Raw genomic sequence first — 15,078 nt, 5'->3', positions numbered from 1 at the left:
TCTGTGGGAGCGAACTGGTCGGTGGGAGGCTGTTGGTGGCAGAAGGCGGTCCCGTAGATATCCTGGTCCTATGCCATGGAGCGCTTTAAAGGTGGTGACCAACACCTTGAATTGCACTCGGAAGACCACTGGGAGCCAGTGCAGCTCACGCAGGAGAGGTGTTACATGGGCGTAACGAGGTGCGCCCATAACCACCCGCGCAGCCGCATTCTGGACCATTTGGAGCCTCCGAGTGCTCTTCAAGGGGAGCCCCTTGTAGAGAGCATTACAATAGTCCAGACCGGAGGTGACGAGGGCGTGAGTGACCGTGCGCAAGGCGTCCCGGTCCAGAATGGGACGCAACTGGCGGATCAGGCGAACCTGATAAAAAGCCCCCCTGGCTACGGCCGTCATATGCTCTTCTAAAGACAGCCTGAGTCCAGGAGGACACCCAGATTGTGAGCCCTCTCTGTGGGGGGCAGAGATTCACCCCAATAGTCAGCAATTGCACCAGCTGACTATACTGGGACGCTGGGAGCCACAGCCACTCAGTCTTGGAAGGGTTGAGCTTGAGCCTATTTTTCCCCATCCAGACCCACACGGCCTCCAGGCAGTGGGATATCACATCAAGGGCATCATTGGGGTGGTTTGGGGTGGAGATGTACAGCTGGGTGTCATCAGTGTACCAAGTGCTTGTCTGCAGTGTATTTCTTAGCTGCTTACTTCTTTCCAGTGGATAATTGAGCCTAAAAGGCAGAAACTATCTAACACTTCAATGTTTTCATTTCATAAGGCTGGCTATTGTACCTGCTATCATTATTTTGGTCTTTGTACTTACCAGTAATCTTTGTCCCATTTTTTTTCCACCATGCTCCTAGATTTTTATTACTGGCACATGCAGACCCTTTGCGTTTTTGCTATCAGAAAAATATCATTACTATAGAGCAGGTTATTCCTCCTCTACCCTGTTTCTCTGACAATAAGACATCCCCTGATAATAAGTCCATTCGGGCTTTTGAATGCATGCGCTAAAATAAGCCCCCCCCCAAAAAATAAGTCATTTTTTTCTAACTCCTTTGTGGCAAGGAAATGTACAAAAAGTGGAACTCAATAAACTAATTACTCTTATCATAAACTGTATGATATCAAATGAAAATGACTACCTTTGTAAAGTGATGTTAAATATATACATATATAATTTTCCCCCAAATGTTGTACAACCTAAAAACCTAATTAAGGAATTAGTTATTTTAAGCAACTTCATATAACTATGTAGAAGTATTTATGATAACCTTCTGTGAAGGCTGCAGTGATAGCTACAAGTAAAATTTTTAAATGAAAAGTTGGAAAAATTTAATGCCTTTGCTAAGGCACATATAATGACTGTATAATATATGCTTCTAGTATCTGACTTTTAAAAAATAAAGTCAGTCTTTAATAAAGGCTTCTAAATTAGTTTTGATATTATATTTTAATGAAATCAGAAAAAATAAGCCATTTAAAGTGTCATTTAAAGTTTTTGTTCAAAAGCAAATGAGAGAATTTAATCAACATTTACCTATTTAATGAAGCCAACTACTTTAATTTAAAAAAAAAAATCACCCACCCACACATTTTAAAGAAACACAAAGGTATGACATACTGCAAATGTTGTAAATTACAATCCATTTCTGCAATCTGAATTTGTTAAGGTCGAATGGTTCCAACATATCAGAACCATAACAGGCTGTTGAAGTTAATGTTATATTTTTCTGCCATAATAGACTAAATTTGTATTTTGTCTTACAGTCTTACTATGCAGTAGTAAAACTTTCAAGTCCATAATAGAGTATCAATATTGCTTTAAGTTGTTTTGTGGTCTCTGTAAAAATCATCTGCTCAAATCCTAAAACCAGACACCAGGAGTGAGTGCCTAATCCCATGGTATCCAAGGTGACATCATACTTATGTTTACCATCTAACCCAAACACTTCCAGTAAGTGTTATTTTAAACCTGCTGGTTTTCATCGGACCAGCTGCCTAAGTGATTTAGAGTGAGAGATGTGTCCTGGGCTAACTGAGTTTTTCCCCACCCTCCCCACTCTTTTCAAGTTTACACCTTGTAATCCAAAATTTCTCAATCTTGGCAAATTTAAGAGGTGAAGACTTCAACATGGCTGTTTGGGTAATTAAGACCCCACCTCTTAAAGTCTCAAGAGAAATACTGTTATAATCCAAAGATGTCTAGGCCATAGTGGCCATAGTAGATAATCACTGCTGCAAAACCGGTGGATATATAATATTTGGTGAATATGAATTCAGAAGTTAGCTTACAAAATGATAAAACACAGACTTGTATTGTGATAATCACCTGAGCTACCTTATGAACAAATAATTTCATCTGAATATTTGGGAACACTTCTAAGTTTATGCATTTTACATATTTGTTTACTTAAAATGTGCAATAAATAGACAATGTGTTTCTGACATTGACTATTCCCACTGCAATTTTTGTGATGGTTGTATACTATCTCTTAAATGTGCACTTACATCCCATTGTCTGAATCTACCAGTAATATAAGGGTTTCTTACCTGGAAGAAAGATTTGTAAGCCATTCGGAATCACCTAGAGTGAAGAGGGAGGCCATATAAATTTTCTATATAAATAAATATTTTGGTCAGTGACTAATATTTTGGCAGATTTGAGGGTTTGTTCTTTTCCCTATTCAGATCCTTTCTAACTGTTTTTTCATTAGTGCAATCATTCAGAAACTATTACTCATTTGCTGTATAAAATGCCTGTTAGGTGCAATTGCAATTGCAATATTTGAAAATTCAAACTGTTATTTGTCTCTTGAGAATACATTGATTTCCCCCATTAATTTTCAGTTATTGGTTATAAATTCTGCTCCTACCAGTAAAAATAAAAATAAAAATTGCACTTTCCCACAAGTGTGTAAATTGGTAGTCCTGCACTCTTATTTGCTCATTGATGCATGATTTTGTTTCTTCCAATGAATTTCATTCTTTAGGTAGAGAATCCATTTATAAGTATGCCTGATAAATAATAACATTATAAATAGTCTATAAAATACTCAGAACAATGCATCGTAGTATATCTTACTAATGCTTAGTCTAACATACTATCTTCCAAACATGAATGTGAATGTTGCTTTATGATTTTTTATTTCAATGTTTATGCCTAATATCTTTATTAGTTTGATTGTTTGATTGTTCTATTTTGAATGCTTGGGACATAATACATAATACTAGCAAACAGAAATAACTCTTAATTTTATCCAAGAATACTAAATATTTCAAATTTCCCTCCCTTTTCTAATTTGCTTTAGAACTCGTAATACCTATTCAGAGTGTTCAGTGCTTATTTTTCAACAACTGGAATCAAGAAAGATGGCTTGCCTAATGATTGTTTGCCTTAACACTAATAATATATATACATTTTCCTTTAATTAAATGTACAAATTAATCTGAATCGGCACACTGTATATTCACATATATTTGCTTTATATTCCAGTTTAGCCAAGCAACTAAGTCAATTATCAACACAGGAAAAATATAAAATGAAAGCAATTCATTTTCAAATAAACAGACCTTTCATCTAAAATCTTACATAGCCCTATTCCCCAATAATGTGGCTATTAAATGTAAGCATCTGTTGAATTAAATGTAAGCATTGTTGAAAGGCCCCTTACTGGGGCCTTTCCTTTGAATGTTTTTATGAATAAATAAGAATGAACGGGTTTGGCTATTTGGAATACTTGAGACACATAATAAAAGCACATATATGAAACATAAAATATAACATAAATGTACAAAATGCAGTTCTACATTTAAAATATGGTTTTCTATTTTTCTAGAAATTGTCCTATACTAAAGAAACAATGGATGGGTGAGTATCTACTGGTATATTGTTCTATATTTTACAGTACAGGTTGTCCACAAATTACAATTACAGTTGGGAACCACAATTTCCATTGCTAAGCAAAGCAGTTGTTAAATAAGTTGTTCCAGATTTTATGAACTTTTTTGCTATGTTAAGTGACTTACTGCAGTTATTAAGTGAATCATGTGGTCATTAAGCAAATCCAATTTCCTCCATTGATTTTGCTTGAGGGAAGTCACCTGGGAAGGTCACAACTGGTGATGACATGACCTTGGGATGTTGCAACCACTGGAAATACATGCTGGTTGCCAAGTGCCTGAATTTTGAACATGTGACCATGGGGACGCTGCGACAGTCTCATAAATGCAAGGACCAGTTGCAAGTCCCTTTTTTCAGTGCTGTTGCTAAACGTATGCTTGTAAATTGAGGATTACCTCTATGCTCAGAAGTAAGAAACCTTGCTTCCATGATTTATATTTATTCTGCTATTATGATTTCTTGTCAGTTTTTGTAATAAGTTGAAGTTTCCTTCCTATTTCAGGTAGAATTCAAGATTTTTAAGAATTAAAAATTTAATGCATATTTTATAAGCACTGAAAGCATTTCCAAAATTTTCAACATATAGCATTGATCAAACATGCAAAATTCAAAGCATTTTTATCTACCTTGAGGTTTGGAAAAGTCCTTGGCTATTTCATGGTTATGCATGTAGTTTTTTTATTAAAAAATTCACAATTAATGTCTATTCAACCATAAAAAAAGTTAATCTGTAGATTACAGGTATGAACATTAATTTAGCTTTTCTAGGCTTAATGTTATGATTAAGTGATTTTCATAGTCTAAGGAAAACAAACTTGTAATAAATACAAATAACCACAATTTTATCTTTTCCAAGTCCTTGAGATAGAAATTTGCAGCATTTATTACACTTTTAAACTTCTTTTAACAAATGTACCAAAAGCCAAAATAAAAGATGTAACAATTATATTGTTTTTTAGTAAATTATATTTCTTTTGTAATTTTTATATGGTAGTATCATTAATAACTTAAGGAGAACCCATTTTGGCCCATATTTATAATGCCAATCAGATATGAGGACCCAGATTGTTGGGGGCAATATGCTATTTAGTATACTGTCGATTGTTGTAAGCTGCCCATAGTCCTCAGAGAGTGGGCGGCATAGAAATATGATTAATAAAAAATAATAAAATAAATATTTCTATATGCTTTCAATGCTAAAAAATGCAATAGTGGTTCTACTATATTTAGAACAAAACATTTGCCATGTTATCATAGATATCACATAATAACCATCCAACTGAACCCATATTACATAATTGCAAAATCACAATTCTGCAGTGTTTTAAGTCTTGATCATAAAAATTGGTGCTAATTGTGGCCTGTCTCTTAAGTATAAGATCATTTCAAAGACTTGTTGAAAATGATCACTGTTCATATGCCATTTTATTATAGTTATCAAATATACAATGATATCATTGAAAATAAGTAAAATTAACTCCTTACATTCATAACTGTGAAAGGGACACCCTTGATGTATTACCATCAACAAAATTCTAATCACTTATTTTTTTTTTAGGTTTCAGTTTTTTATTGTAATTCAAGTGTTTTCATAATTTTTTCCATCTCATTTTACTCAGTAAAATCTATTGAGAAATAAAAAAAAAATATTTTCAGTCTTTATTAGCAGCCTTGAGAAATTCCTGCTTTAGTTTATATATACATACATATATAAATGGCTTTTGCAAGTAAAGAAAGGGGAAATATTTGTAAAATATACTTTGTATATTAGTGACCAAGGATGGGCTAAACTTAAATTAATGGGGAAAATATTGTTCAATCAAAATTTTGAGAATGTGCAGGCCTAAAATTGAACTACATGCAAAATAACAATTGTAATCTAACTGAAGTTTAAATATGATAAATTTCACATTTCAAAATGCAAATATTTGCAAAATAATTTCAGTTTTACTCTAGCATTTATTGTTTTAAAACCAATTTGCTATTGCTTGGCATCATTTACTTAACAATTCTGCAGTGTTTTAAGTCTTGATCATAAAAATTGAAGCTAATTGTGGCCTGTCTCTTAAGTATAAGATCATTTCAAAGATTTATTGAAAATGATCACTGTTCATATGCCACAAACAATTTCAAGTAATTTCAGAAGAAGTTTTTATAATATAAAGTTTTTTGAAGCAGGAAATATATATCCCCAAGTACTGAAATTGAATGCTACCTTCCCAGAGAAATAGAAGAATGTCAGGGGTTCTTTCCAAGTTGAGACATACTGAGAAATACTGAACTGGAATAGTAATTAGGCAACTCAGAATTTATTTATATATCAAGATACTGTACTATTTTCTATTAAACATGACAGGAAAAGCTGTTCTTTTTTTCCAAAGAGCAGTTATAAAATTTAAACAGTAAAAGAAAAAAAATACCTGCTACATCACTTTTTCCCATTTCTACATCCTTTTTTCTCATTTAGATATATGGGATTGCAGTTTATTTACTCTGAACCAAAATTGTTTCATACTATTTACATACACACAGTAAAAAATGAAGATATATGCAGCTACTATGTCAACTACTCTTTTAGCGCACAGGTTAAAACAGCTGAATCTTTTCAGCACTGCCAGAAACCGGAAGAGCAGCCGCCCGATGCGCATGTGCACGCCGGAAAGATGATCTTCTGGTTTCTGGCATGCACATGTGCACCAGACACCTAGTCTTCTGGTTTCTGGTGCACATGTGCTCTCAAAGACCATGCACATGCACATGCCGGAAACTGGAAGATCATCTTCCCAGTGTGCGCATGCATACCAGGCAGCTGCTCTTCTGGCTCCCGCGCATGTGAAGACCAGCTGGCCAGCGCACTGGAACCCAGAAGAAAACAGAAGACAGCTCGCATGCCCAGAGATACGGCTCTGCGTGCGACTTCTGGCATGCGTGCCATAGGTTCTCCATCACAGGATTAAAACATGCCTTCGTAAAGACTTCATAAAGAATAGTGCTGTAGCAGATATATATAATAAGAGTGATTGGCCAACAGACATGGCATTATGTGTTAATGCCAAACTAACCATTATAATTCCTAAAGCCTTGAACTACCTTTAGAATGTCATGTATTTATTTGTTTCAGAGAAAATGCCTTTGATAATATAGGAATTTTTCAGTTCATTTCACATTCATTTTAAAAACTGACTTTGTTTTTCTTGAACAAAATGAACTGGGATAGTAAGTAGGGAAATTACTAAAAAGAAAACCAATATACAAAAGAAATGTAAAATGGCAGGTTTTCTGTATAGGTTCTTCTTCCTCCAGTGATTTGAGCTCCTTTCTCTTCAGTCAAAGAACATATTCCAAACTAAGGTTTACAGTATCTCTATTTGTCACACTTGATCTTTCAATTATGATGAATATTAGAGCTATATTTTATTCCACTTGGTTTGCTTAGACTTATATTTTGACTGAATTAATTAATCTTAGTCTCCTGAAACTTTTTTCTCCTCTGAAATCACTGGCTTTCACAAATGTAGCTGCATATCATATCCACCATTCTGCAGAAGTTATTTTTTTTTGTTGTTGTTGGTAAATTTTAGATAAATGGTTCAGATCAAAGGTCAAATAAATTGAAACAAACAGAGATATTTCTACATAATGTATTTATGCATGAATATTATCAGGAATATTCAAGTCTCTATGTTTTGACTTGGGTTTCATAAAAATAACCAATCTGCAAAGATGTTAAAGATCTCTCAGTCTCAAAGGTGATTTTTCAAAGGCAACATTACTGTTTTTCCTTGAGGAAGAAGAAGAAAAGGCCATCTTCTTCTTCCTCAGGGGAAAAGCAGTCTAGTTGCCTTTTGAAAAAGCACCTTTGAGACAACTATGGATGGCCGAGAGATACCATAAACAAAGGTGTCTCAAGTTTATCATTGTAATGTGTGTTAACTCTTAAGGGAAAAATGGAGGCAGTTAAATAACTCAGCTTGTGTTCTGAGGTACCATCATTGATTTTAGAATGAATCATCTATTTATAAATAGATAACATTTAGTTATCTCAATTTCTGTAACATTTCTTCTAAGAAATTTGACATTAAATACAACAAATTTCTAAATAGTATCAAATACTGGCTATGTAAGGTCTTGCCTCAGCTACCGTTCAAGAAAGCAGAACTCTTGAAAGCAGGCAGCATTTCAAAATGAACTTTTATTGAGAGATAATAATAGCAGAGAAGCTAGGCAGGATCTAAATTCCCTGCACATAACCGTTAGGTTAAAATGTTGTTCTGTGGAAACCACTCCCAACTGTCCAGGGTGGCGCTGGCCAATCCCAAGGTGCAAAGATGTTGTGAGAAGCTTGAGCTAGAAGGGGATAAGGAGTCGTTCCCAGGTACCGTGGTCTTGTTCCTCTGGAGATGAGATAACACAGATGGCCCCAGGCTCATCCCTCCCTTCCTCCTTATTCCCATGCAGGTCCATCAAAGTGGGGACCTGACAGGCTATGGTTTATGCTTTAAGTTTTAAATGATGCTAAGATATTTTTTGGATTGCACCCAAGACTCCTATAATTACTATCTTTGTTTTCTTCTTTTTTCTGCTTCTGTTTACACTTCTTTGCATTTTATTATCTTCAGTTCTTTCTCTTCTAGTCTGCTGCTATTATTCTTATTATTGGAAAATGATATACATTTTAAACTAGTTGCAAATCACAATAGAAATGTTATATTAAGGATTTGGGGGTGAATGGATATGTTTTTTAAGCATCATGTATATGAACTTAAAATAAAGAAAAAGCTAGGCATATCCAGAAAATATCAAGCATTATTTTGGCTAGATTTGAGATATGAAAATACTAAAAGGTACTTCCAATTGTAATAAAAATATAATTGATAACTTTCTGGATTTAATGGTCTCTACATGATCAAGTTTTCCCCAATAATAGTGAGATTATCTCAGTAAAAACTGTGACTCCCACAAACACACACACTCATGATCTGTTGTAAAAGCATTCTACAAATCGCATTGGATTATTTATCCACTTGTCTCTCTTTTCTGAAAGATCCACGGGAATAAGGACTGTTAGTTTTGAAAGAAAATATTTAATCTATTTCTTTGTTGCTCACACACAGACACACTTCATTCCTTTGTTTTTCTTATTTTTCAATTTTAGGATGCCAACTCCATCTCCAGTTGGTGATACTACTACTCTGAGAGGTCTGTTCTCCTTAATTTGTCTGTTGTCTGATTTGTGAATTAGTGAAAAGGATGGAGCAAGATGATTACGGTTTTGTATGGGAATAGAATGCATGGAAGTGGGTCCTTAGCTATAGAAGGGAATGACATTTCCTAGGCAAAGAAATGCTGCAGTTGTGATGGGCCAAGTCAATGTTTGTTTCTCTGCAATAATTTAGATTACAATTTTTCAATGAGTCAATGTTAAATGTGACTAAAACTTTAGTCAGATTTTTTTTGTTTTTCTTGATAATCTTTTCATGCTTGGATTGTTCTTTATTTAACAAAATAGTTAATTTAAAAATAACGTAACATTTATTATTTTCTTTAGGTATAGTTGCCAGTATTCCTCCTCCTGATGTGGTCTCAACTGATAGTCATTTGGACAGAACTGAAAAGACAGAAGATCATGAAGTAAGCTAAAGTGCTTTATAAGGTTGCTTTAATTTTTATAGATGTTGCCTGACAGACATTGGGTATTGGAGCAATAATAACTTCATCCTTTATTTATGGAGCAATAATAACTTCATTATTTATTTATTCATCATTCTTTATTTATTTTTTTTACTTCAAAGGCTAACCAAGGTTAGAAGAATATCGAAAATCTCTGCCTAGTAGTTCAACATTTTTTTATTCAAAATGCATCAAGTTTTGTTTAAAATGAATTTATTTCTGCTGCATTTAATAGTAAGCTAGAAAATGTTAGAAATAAATTAGACTATATTACTAGCATAAAAATTCTTCCTTCTCTGTTCTGGATACCTGTAAATGAGATACATATCTAATCCATTTCAATTGATAACACATCATTTCAAAGTCAAGAGATACATACATAATTATAAATCTTCAAGGATTGCTTTTTCCCCTCACAGAGCTCCATAGGAGCAGACATTGGGCTTGGAAGGACAGACTTAATTTAGGAGAAAATTAATTATGCCCAATAACCAGCAGAGAACTTCAGTACCATGTGTAATACATGAAAGAAACTAGCATACAGATTTATTTGGTATAGAAATATAGTCTGGGGAGGTTGTTTATGATTAGAATTCATTAAATCAAATTGTTCTTTTGCTTGTTTGCTTTGCTAGGTCAGTAATGAGATAACAAGAGATTATACAAAACTAATGAAACCTGGTCATGAGCAGTTGGTTGTATTCAGTATTCTTCTTCCTGAAGAGAAATACATCAATGAGCTAAGCGACCCTTCTACTGAAGAATACCAACAACTCTCTCAACAATTTATTTCTGAAGTAATTATACTACCTATACATTTTTGCTATACACTTTACTTTTGTGGGTTGGCTATCAAGAAAAATGCTTAACATTAATAATGATTTATTAAAATGGTCCCTATACTTACAGCTTCAGAGATTTATCCTCCTCAGAGAACAACAATTAGTCTGGATTGTGGTGAGGTAGGCAATGGATATGACTTAGAAAGAGTTGCATTTGGTAGGCAAGTTTTATAGCCCTTCAACCTCTTTCCCACTTAATCCCAGAATTGCTTAGTTTAGGCAAAAGCAAGAAAAAGTTATATATTAGTGAAGATTAAGGAATTGGACCCTTGTTAAGACAAACTTTAGAAATCATTATCTAATTGGGATTAGAGCAGGAAATTCGTTATCTCATAATGTACAAGAGTAAATAGCTTGTCTAAGCAATCTCTTTTCAAGGTCTTAATCAAAAAATGATAATTGAATTGAAGTTAGCTAATAGTTGAACACTGGAAATGGCAGCCCAACATATCTAAGAATATTAGTCAATCAGTGCTCATTGTTGCTGCTCAAGCTTCATAATATCTGCTTCAAGCGATCTGTGAAAGATACCTTGGAAATAAAAGGATTCCTGTTTTATTCCTATCCAGAATAAGCATGCTAAATAACAACAGAGAAATGCAGGGTAACTAATCATATTTATCATATTTTGGCTTTTTAAAAGTAAAAAAAGAAACATTAACTATATGTTTTATCCAGCTTTTCTAGCGTTCCTAAACCGGACTTGAATTATTAATGGTCACATGTGCTTAGCACAGTTATTTGAGAAGAGCATTTCCCCACTCCCTCTATTTGTTATTCTTGCTGTAACTATAAACAATCCTTGACTCCTCATATTTTCTGGCCTTGGTCATAATGCTGCAACTATTTATATTATAACCTGCTTAAGGGGAAGGCATTGGTTTTAGATAATGCTTTTCCTCTTTAGAAATTGATATAAACAGATTTTTATACCAGGCCTGAATCTGAAGGTCAGATATACTTTTTAATCTGGATTTATTTATACATGCCATTGTTCAATTTAACAGAACATGAGTTGAGTGATCTATGAAATAATTGTTACAATATTTTTACAAGCTCATGAATATACATATTTAGTATTCTGACAGCATTTCATATGGAGAAGAATATCTACAGTGTAGTCACAGGAAATCACTGTAACTGTTATTGGCCTCGATTAAGCTAGACACCATCAGTTTTCTAACTGTACAGCCAAGTAGCCATGCCATAATATAAATGCCTGATCAGATAGGCAACTTGGCTACAGTTTTTCCCTTTCATCTCTTGCCATGTTCTCAAAGTCCTTAGATAATCTTTCCCTACTGCAGAATGCTTTGATTATGGCTAGAGTATAAATACATCAAAGATTTTTATTGAGAAAGAAGGAATATTGAGATAGTCAAATTGTTTTTCTGCCGACAAAGCATTCTTGATGTGGGATGTGGATTACATAATTCCTTCATTTTTATTTATATAACTATAATGAGCACTGGATTCAGAGTAAGAATAACCACATGGTAGTTAAACAAGCTATTTAGACAAGGAGGGAATCGTACTTTTCATCTTAAAAAAATATAAATTTTAAATAAAATATACAAGAAAGTAATGAAAGTTCTGGAATTTTCATAAGTAGAAAAGATTGGATTTGTCACCTTTGGAATAAAAAAATATTTACTGAGGAATATTTAGTAAATATAAATGGTCAGCCTCCAAATCATGTTCTAATAGTTCTCAAAAATGTGCAAATTGTGTATGCATGGGGGTGGGGGGGACAATTTCTGTGACTTTATAATTATGTTACCAGTACCACTTCAATATATTAATTGATTATATTTCTATGGTGCTTTTCATTGCAAAGAATCCAAAATTGTTCACATTATTATTTTCTCCAGTTCCTCCTCCATAAATCTTACCTTAGCTTATCAGTACATTGACAGCTTCCAGATTTGGATTTGCTACTGCTAAAATTAATGTTCTACCAATTATGTCAGACCAGTGTTTATGGTGTTTTCATACCTGCACTTCATGCTACATTTGCATGTTGAGTGCATAAATTCCATTTCTCCAGGAGTTTGATCAAGGAAAAGCAATGACAATACATTTGGAAACTGCACAACAATTCAGTAAACAGAATTACAGAGAGGGGGGGGGAGGGAGAGAAGGAGAGAATTAGTTCTGAAAATAAAAGGGTTTAAGGATCTGTGTCTCTATCTTTCATGTAGATTCAGAATGCCTATGAAGGACTGCCTGGATTCAAGAATATCCATGTAACTGAATTCAGGTATATAATTTTATAAGCAATGAAAATTAAGCATCTTATTGTTAATATTGTCAATATGAAAAAATCATATTTGGCCTCCTTGCTTAAAAACCTTCCTTCTCCTATCTTCTCTCTTTCTGTTGAAAAAATACAGTTAATGAATACAATATAGATGGTGTAAGTTTAAAATGTGTTATGAACACTATATAACAGTATCTTTGCTCCACTGTTGATAGACAGTATACACTTGTATACTTGCATTAGTCATATGGCTATGATTACAAGTAATGAAATAAAAATATATCAAAGAAGCAAAACTGGTTTAGTTTGCCCCCCTATAGGCTATTTTATAGGTTGGACAGTATTCGTTTAAGTACTCGTTTCTTACACATGTTTTCAAATAATTATACAGACCACAAAACAATTATATGCATAATTTGGATCCATAATTTATGCCTATTGAAATAAAACATTTTGTAAAAATATGAAAATTGCTACGGGAGAAAGCCAACCTGCTCTAAACGTTTTAGAGCACAATCTCTTTTGTGCTGTTAAAAATGTTCTGCTAGCTATCAAACTGAAAGGATAGTAAGAAAGTATTTTTACAATAAGATATTTTAACAAAAACTCTAAGGCTAAGCAGTCATCATTGGTTGCAGTATCTGTGCATGTCTGTGCCTTCTGTGCCTTCTGTGCATGGGATGGTTGTGGCTTGCTTAAAGCCAGAGGAAGGTTGAAGCCATGTTTGTAGATTCCTTTGCATAAAGATTCCTAAGAGCAGGAATATAATCAGGGTCAGGATTAGTTAAACAAGGTTATAATTTTAGCAGACTTATTTATGAAAATACAGAATATGCAAAACTAGAACCTAACTGGCTATATTACATTAGGAGGAGAGTCAGAGAACAAGAGTTTGTTGCAAGATCCTGAGACTAGAAGCCTCCTAAATAAAGACCAGGCAGAATAAAAGCTATGAGGAGATCCAGAATAAATCCCCAAATCTCTATCTACATCCCACTGCTCCTTAGCATATGGCCAGAGTTGGAAGCTACAGGGAGCAAGATCAAAGCAATAGAAAAACAAGCAACTCATACTTTCCTAGGTTGCAAAGTAGTAGTTTAGATCTAATTTTGTTTTGAAGAGCCAGCATAGATCCCTCTCTTCTAGAAGCTAAACCAATCTTGAAATGAGCCAACTTCATAGGATCAGCCAAGTCAGAGCTGATATGTGAACAAGAAAAAAATAAAATAAAATCTAAGGGGCTCCTAAACTCAAATCTTTCTAAGCTTATCATAGAGCAAGGAAAGCATGATTGGATCTTATTTATTAATGTTTTTTAAAAGTTCATTAAATAATTTAGTACTTACATTTTTTTCAAACCTTCAACGAGCATGAAATCAGAATCATTATTAAAAAGGGTATGTAATAGTTTCATTCATACCATTTTGAATATAAAACACACTGATTTTGAATTTGAATGAATTGTTTCAAGTTCAAAGCTGCTGATTTGTGTCTAAAATGGACTGTTTCAATGTTTACTTCCAAAATGATTGAAACAGTCAATATTGAATATAAAACACTGTTTCCAATTCAAAAGAACTGCTTTAAATTCAGAATAATACATTAACTTTAAATTCTACGCATCATTAATTAAATCTCAATTTCTCTTTTCTTGTTTTATGGGAGGATTTGGTTTATAAATTTTAGTTTGGGAGCAATATTTCTAATTTATAACAGGTATTCTCTATCTTACCTTAACATTTAGGTCAACTCAGGATAACAGGTAAAGAAAATTTTAAATACTTTTTCATAATGATAGTTACTTGTTTCCTTTTAAACAGATATGGTCCATTTCTGGGAAAATTTATAGGATCTATAGAAAAAATATTATCTTGAATAAGCAAAAAGTTGTTTCAATAAATTTTAGCATTCTATAATAAATTCAATGTTATGGTAGATGTTGTGAGATTGAATTCAACTAATCAACCAAAGATTTGTAAATAGTTCTTTAAAAATATGTTTCTAACGCTTGTTGGAAAGTTAACAAAAACCCTCACACTAGAAGGGTTTATATTACTAAATACATTGACATAATCCATCAATAATTATTGATATAAATTGGACTTTCTTCTGAATCTAATTGCAATTTAGAAACTGTTATTTTCAGGGAAATTACAGTTAATATAAAAGTAATCTGTACATGTGTAAATCTTGGTAAAAACCATTTTATGTCAAGCAATATAATCAATATAGCTGCTGTCCCTAGACAATAAGAATTAGTATTTAGATTGATGCTTAAATTACAAAAAACAAATCATTATCAGAAGAGATGCAAAGAAATATATTACATGCTTTGTAAACAAAACATAAGCTGTAACTGCTAATGTAGGGTTTAAATGACAATATACATCTTTCTAATTCTCCCT

General features: G+C 33.4%; 1 protein-coding gene across 1 annotated transcript in view; it reads left to right on the top strand.

The window, feature by feature from the left end:
* IMPG2 (interphotoreceptor matrix proteoglycan 2) overlaps positions 1-15,078 on the top strand; it is a 37,819-nt gene that overhangs the window by 8,859 nt on the left and 13,882 nt on the right. Inside the window, exons 4-9 of the mRNA XM_034414746.2 lie at positions 3,837-3,868; positions 9,057-9,100; positions 9,450-9,532; positions 10,207-10,368; positions 12,615-12,673; positions 14,418-14,435. Of these exons, the coding sequence (XP_034270637.2) occupies positions 3,837-3,868; positions 9,057-9,100; positions 9,450-9,532; positions 10,207-10,368; positions 12,615-12,673; positions 14,418-14,435 (398 nt within the window). The remainder of the gene's footprint in view (positions 1-3,836; positions 3,869-9,056; positions 9,101-9,449; positions 9,533-10,206; positions 10,369-12,614; positions 12,674-14,417; positions 14,436-15,078) is intronic.

Source organism: Pantherophis guttatus, chromosome 5 (genome assembly GCF_059756535.1).
Source record: "Pantherophis guttatus breed Tessera chromosome 5, ASM5975653v1, whole genome shotgun sequence".
NCBI classification, from domain to species: domain Eukaryota; kingdom Metazoa; phylum Chordata; class Lepidosauria; order Squamata; family Colubridae; genus Pantherophis; species Pantherophis guttatus.
This window is presented reverse-complemented; position numbering and strand designations above follow the sequence as displayed.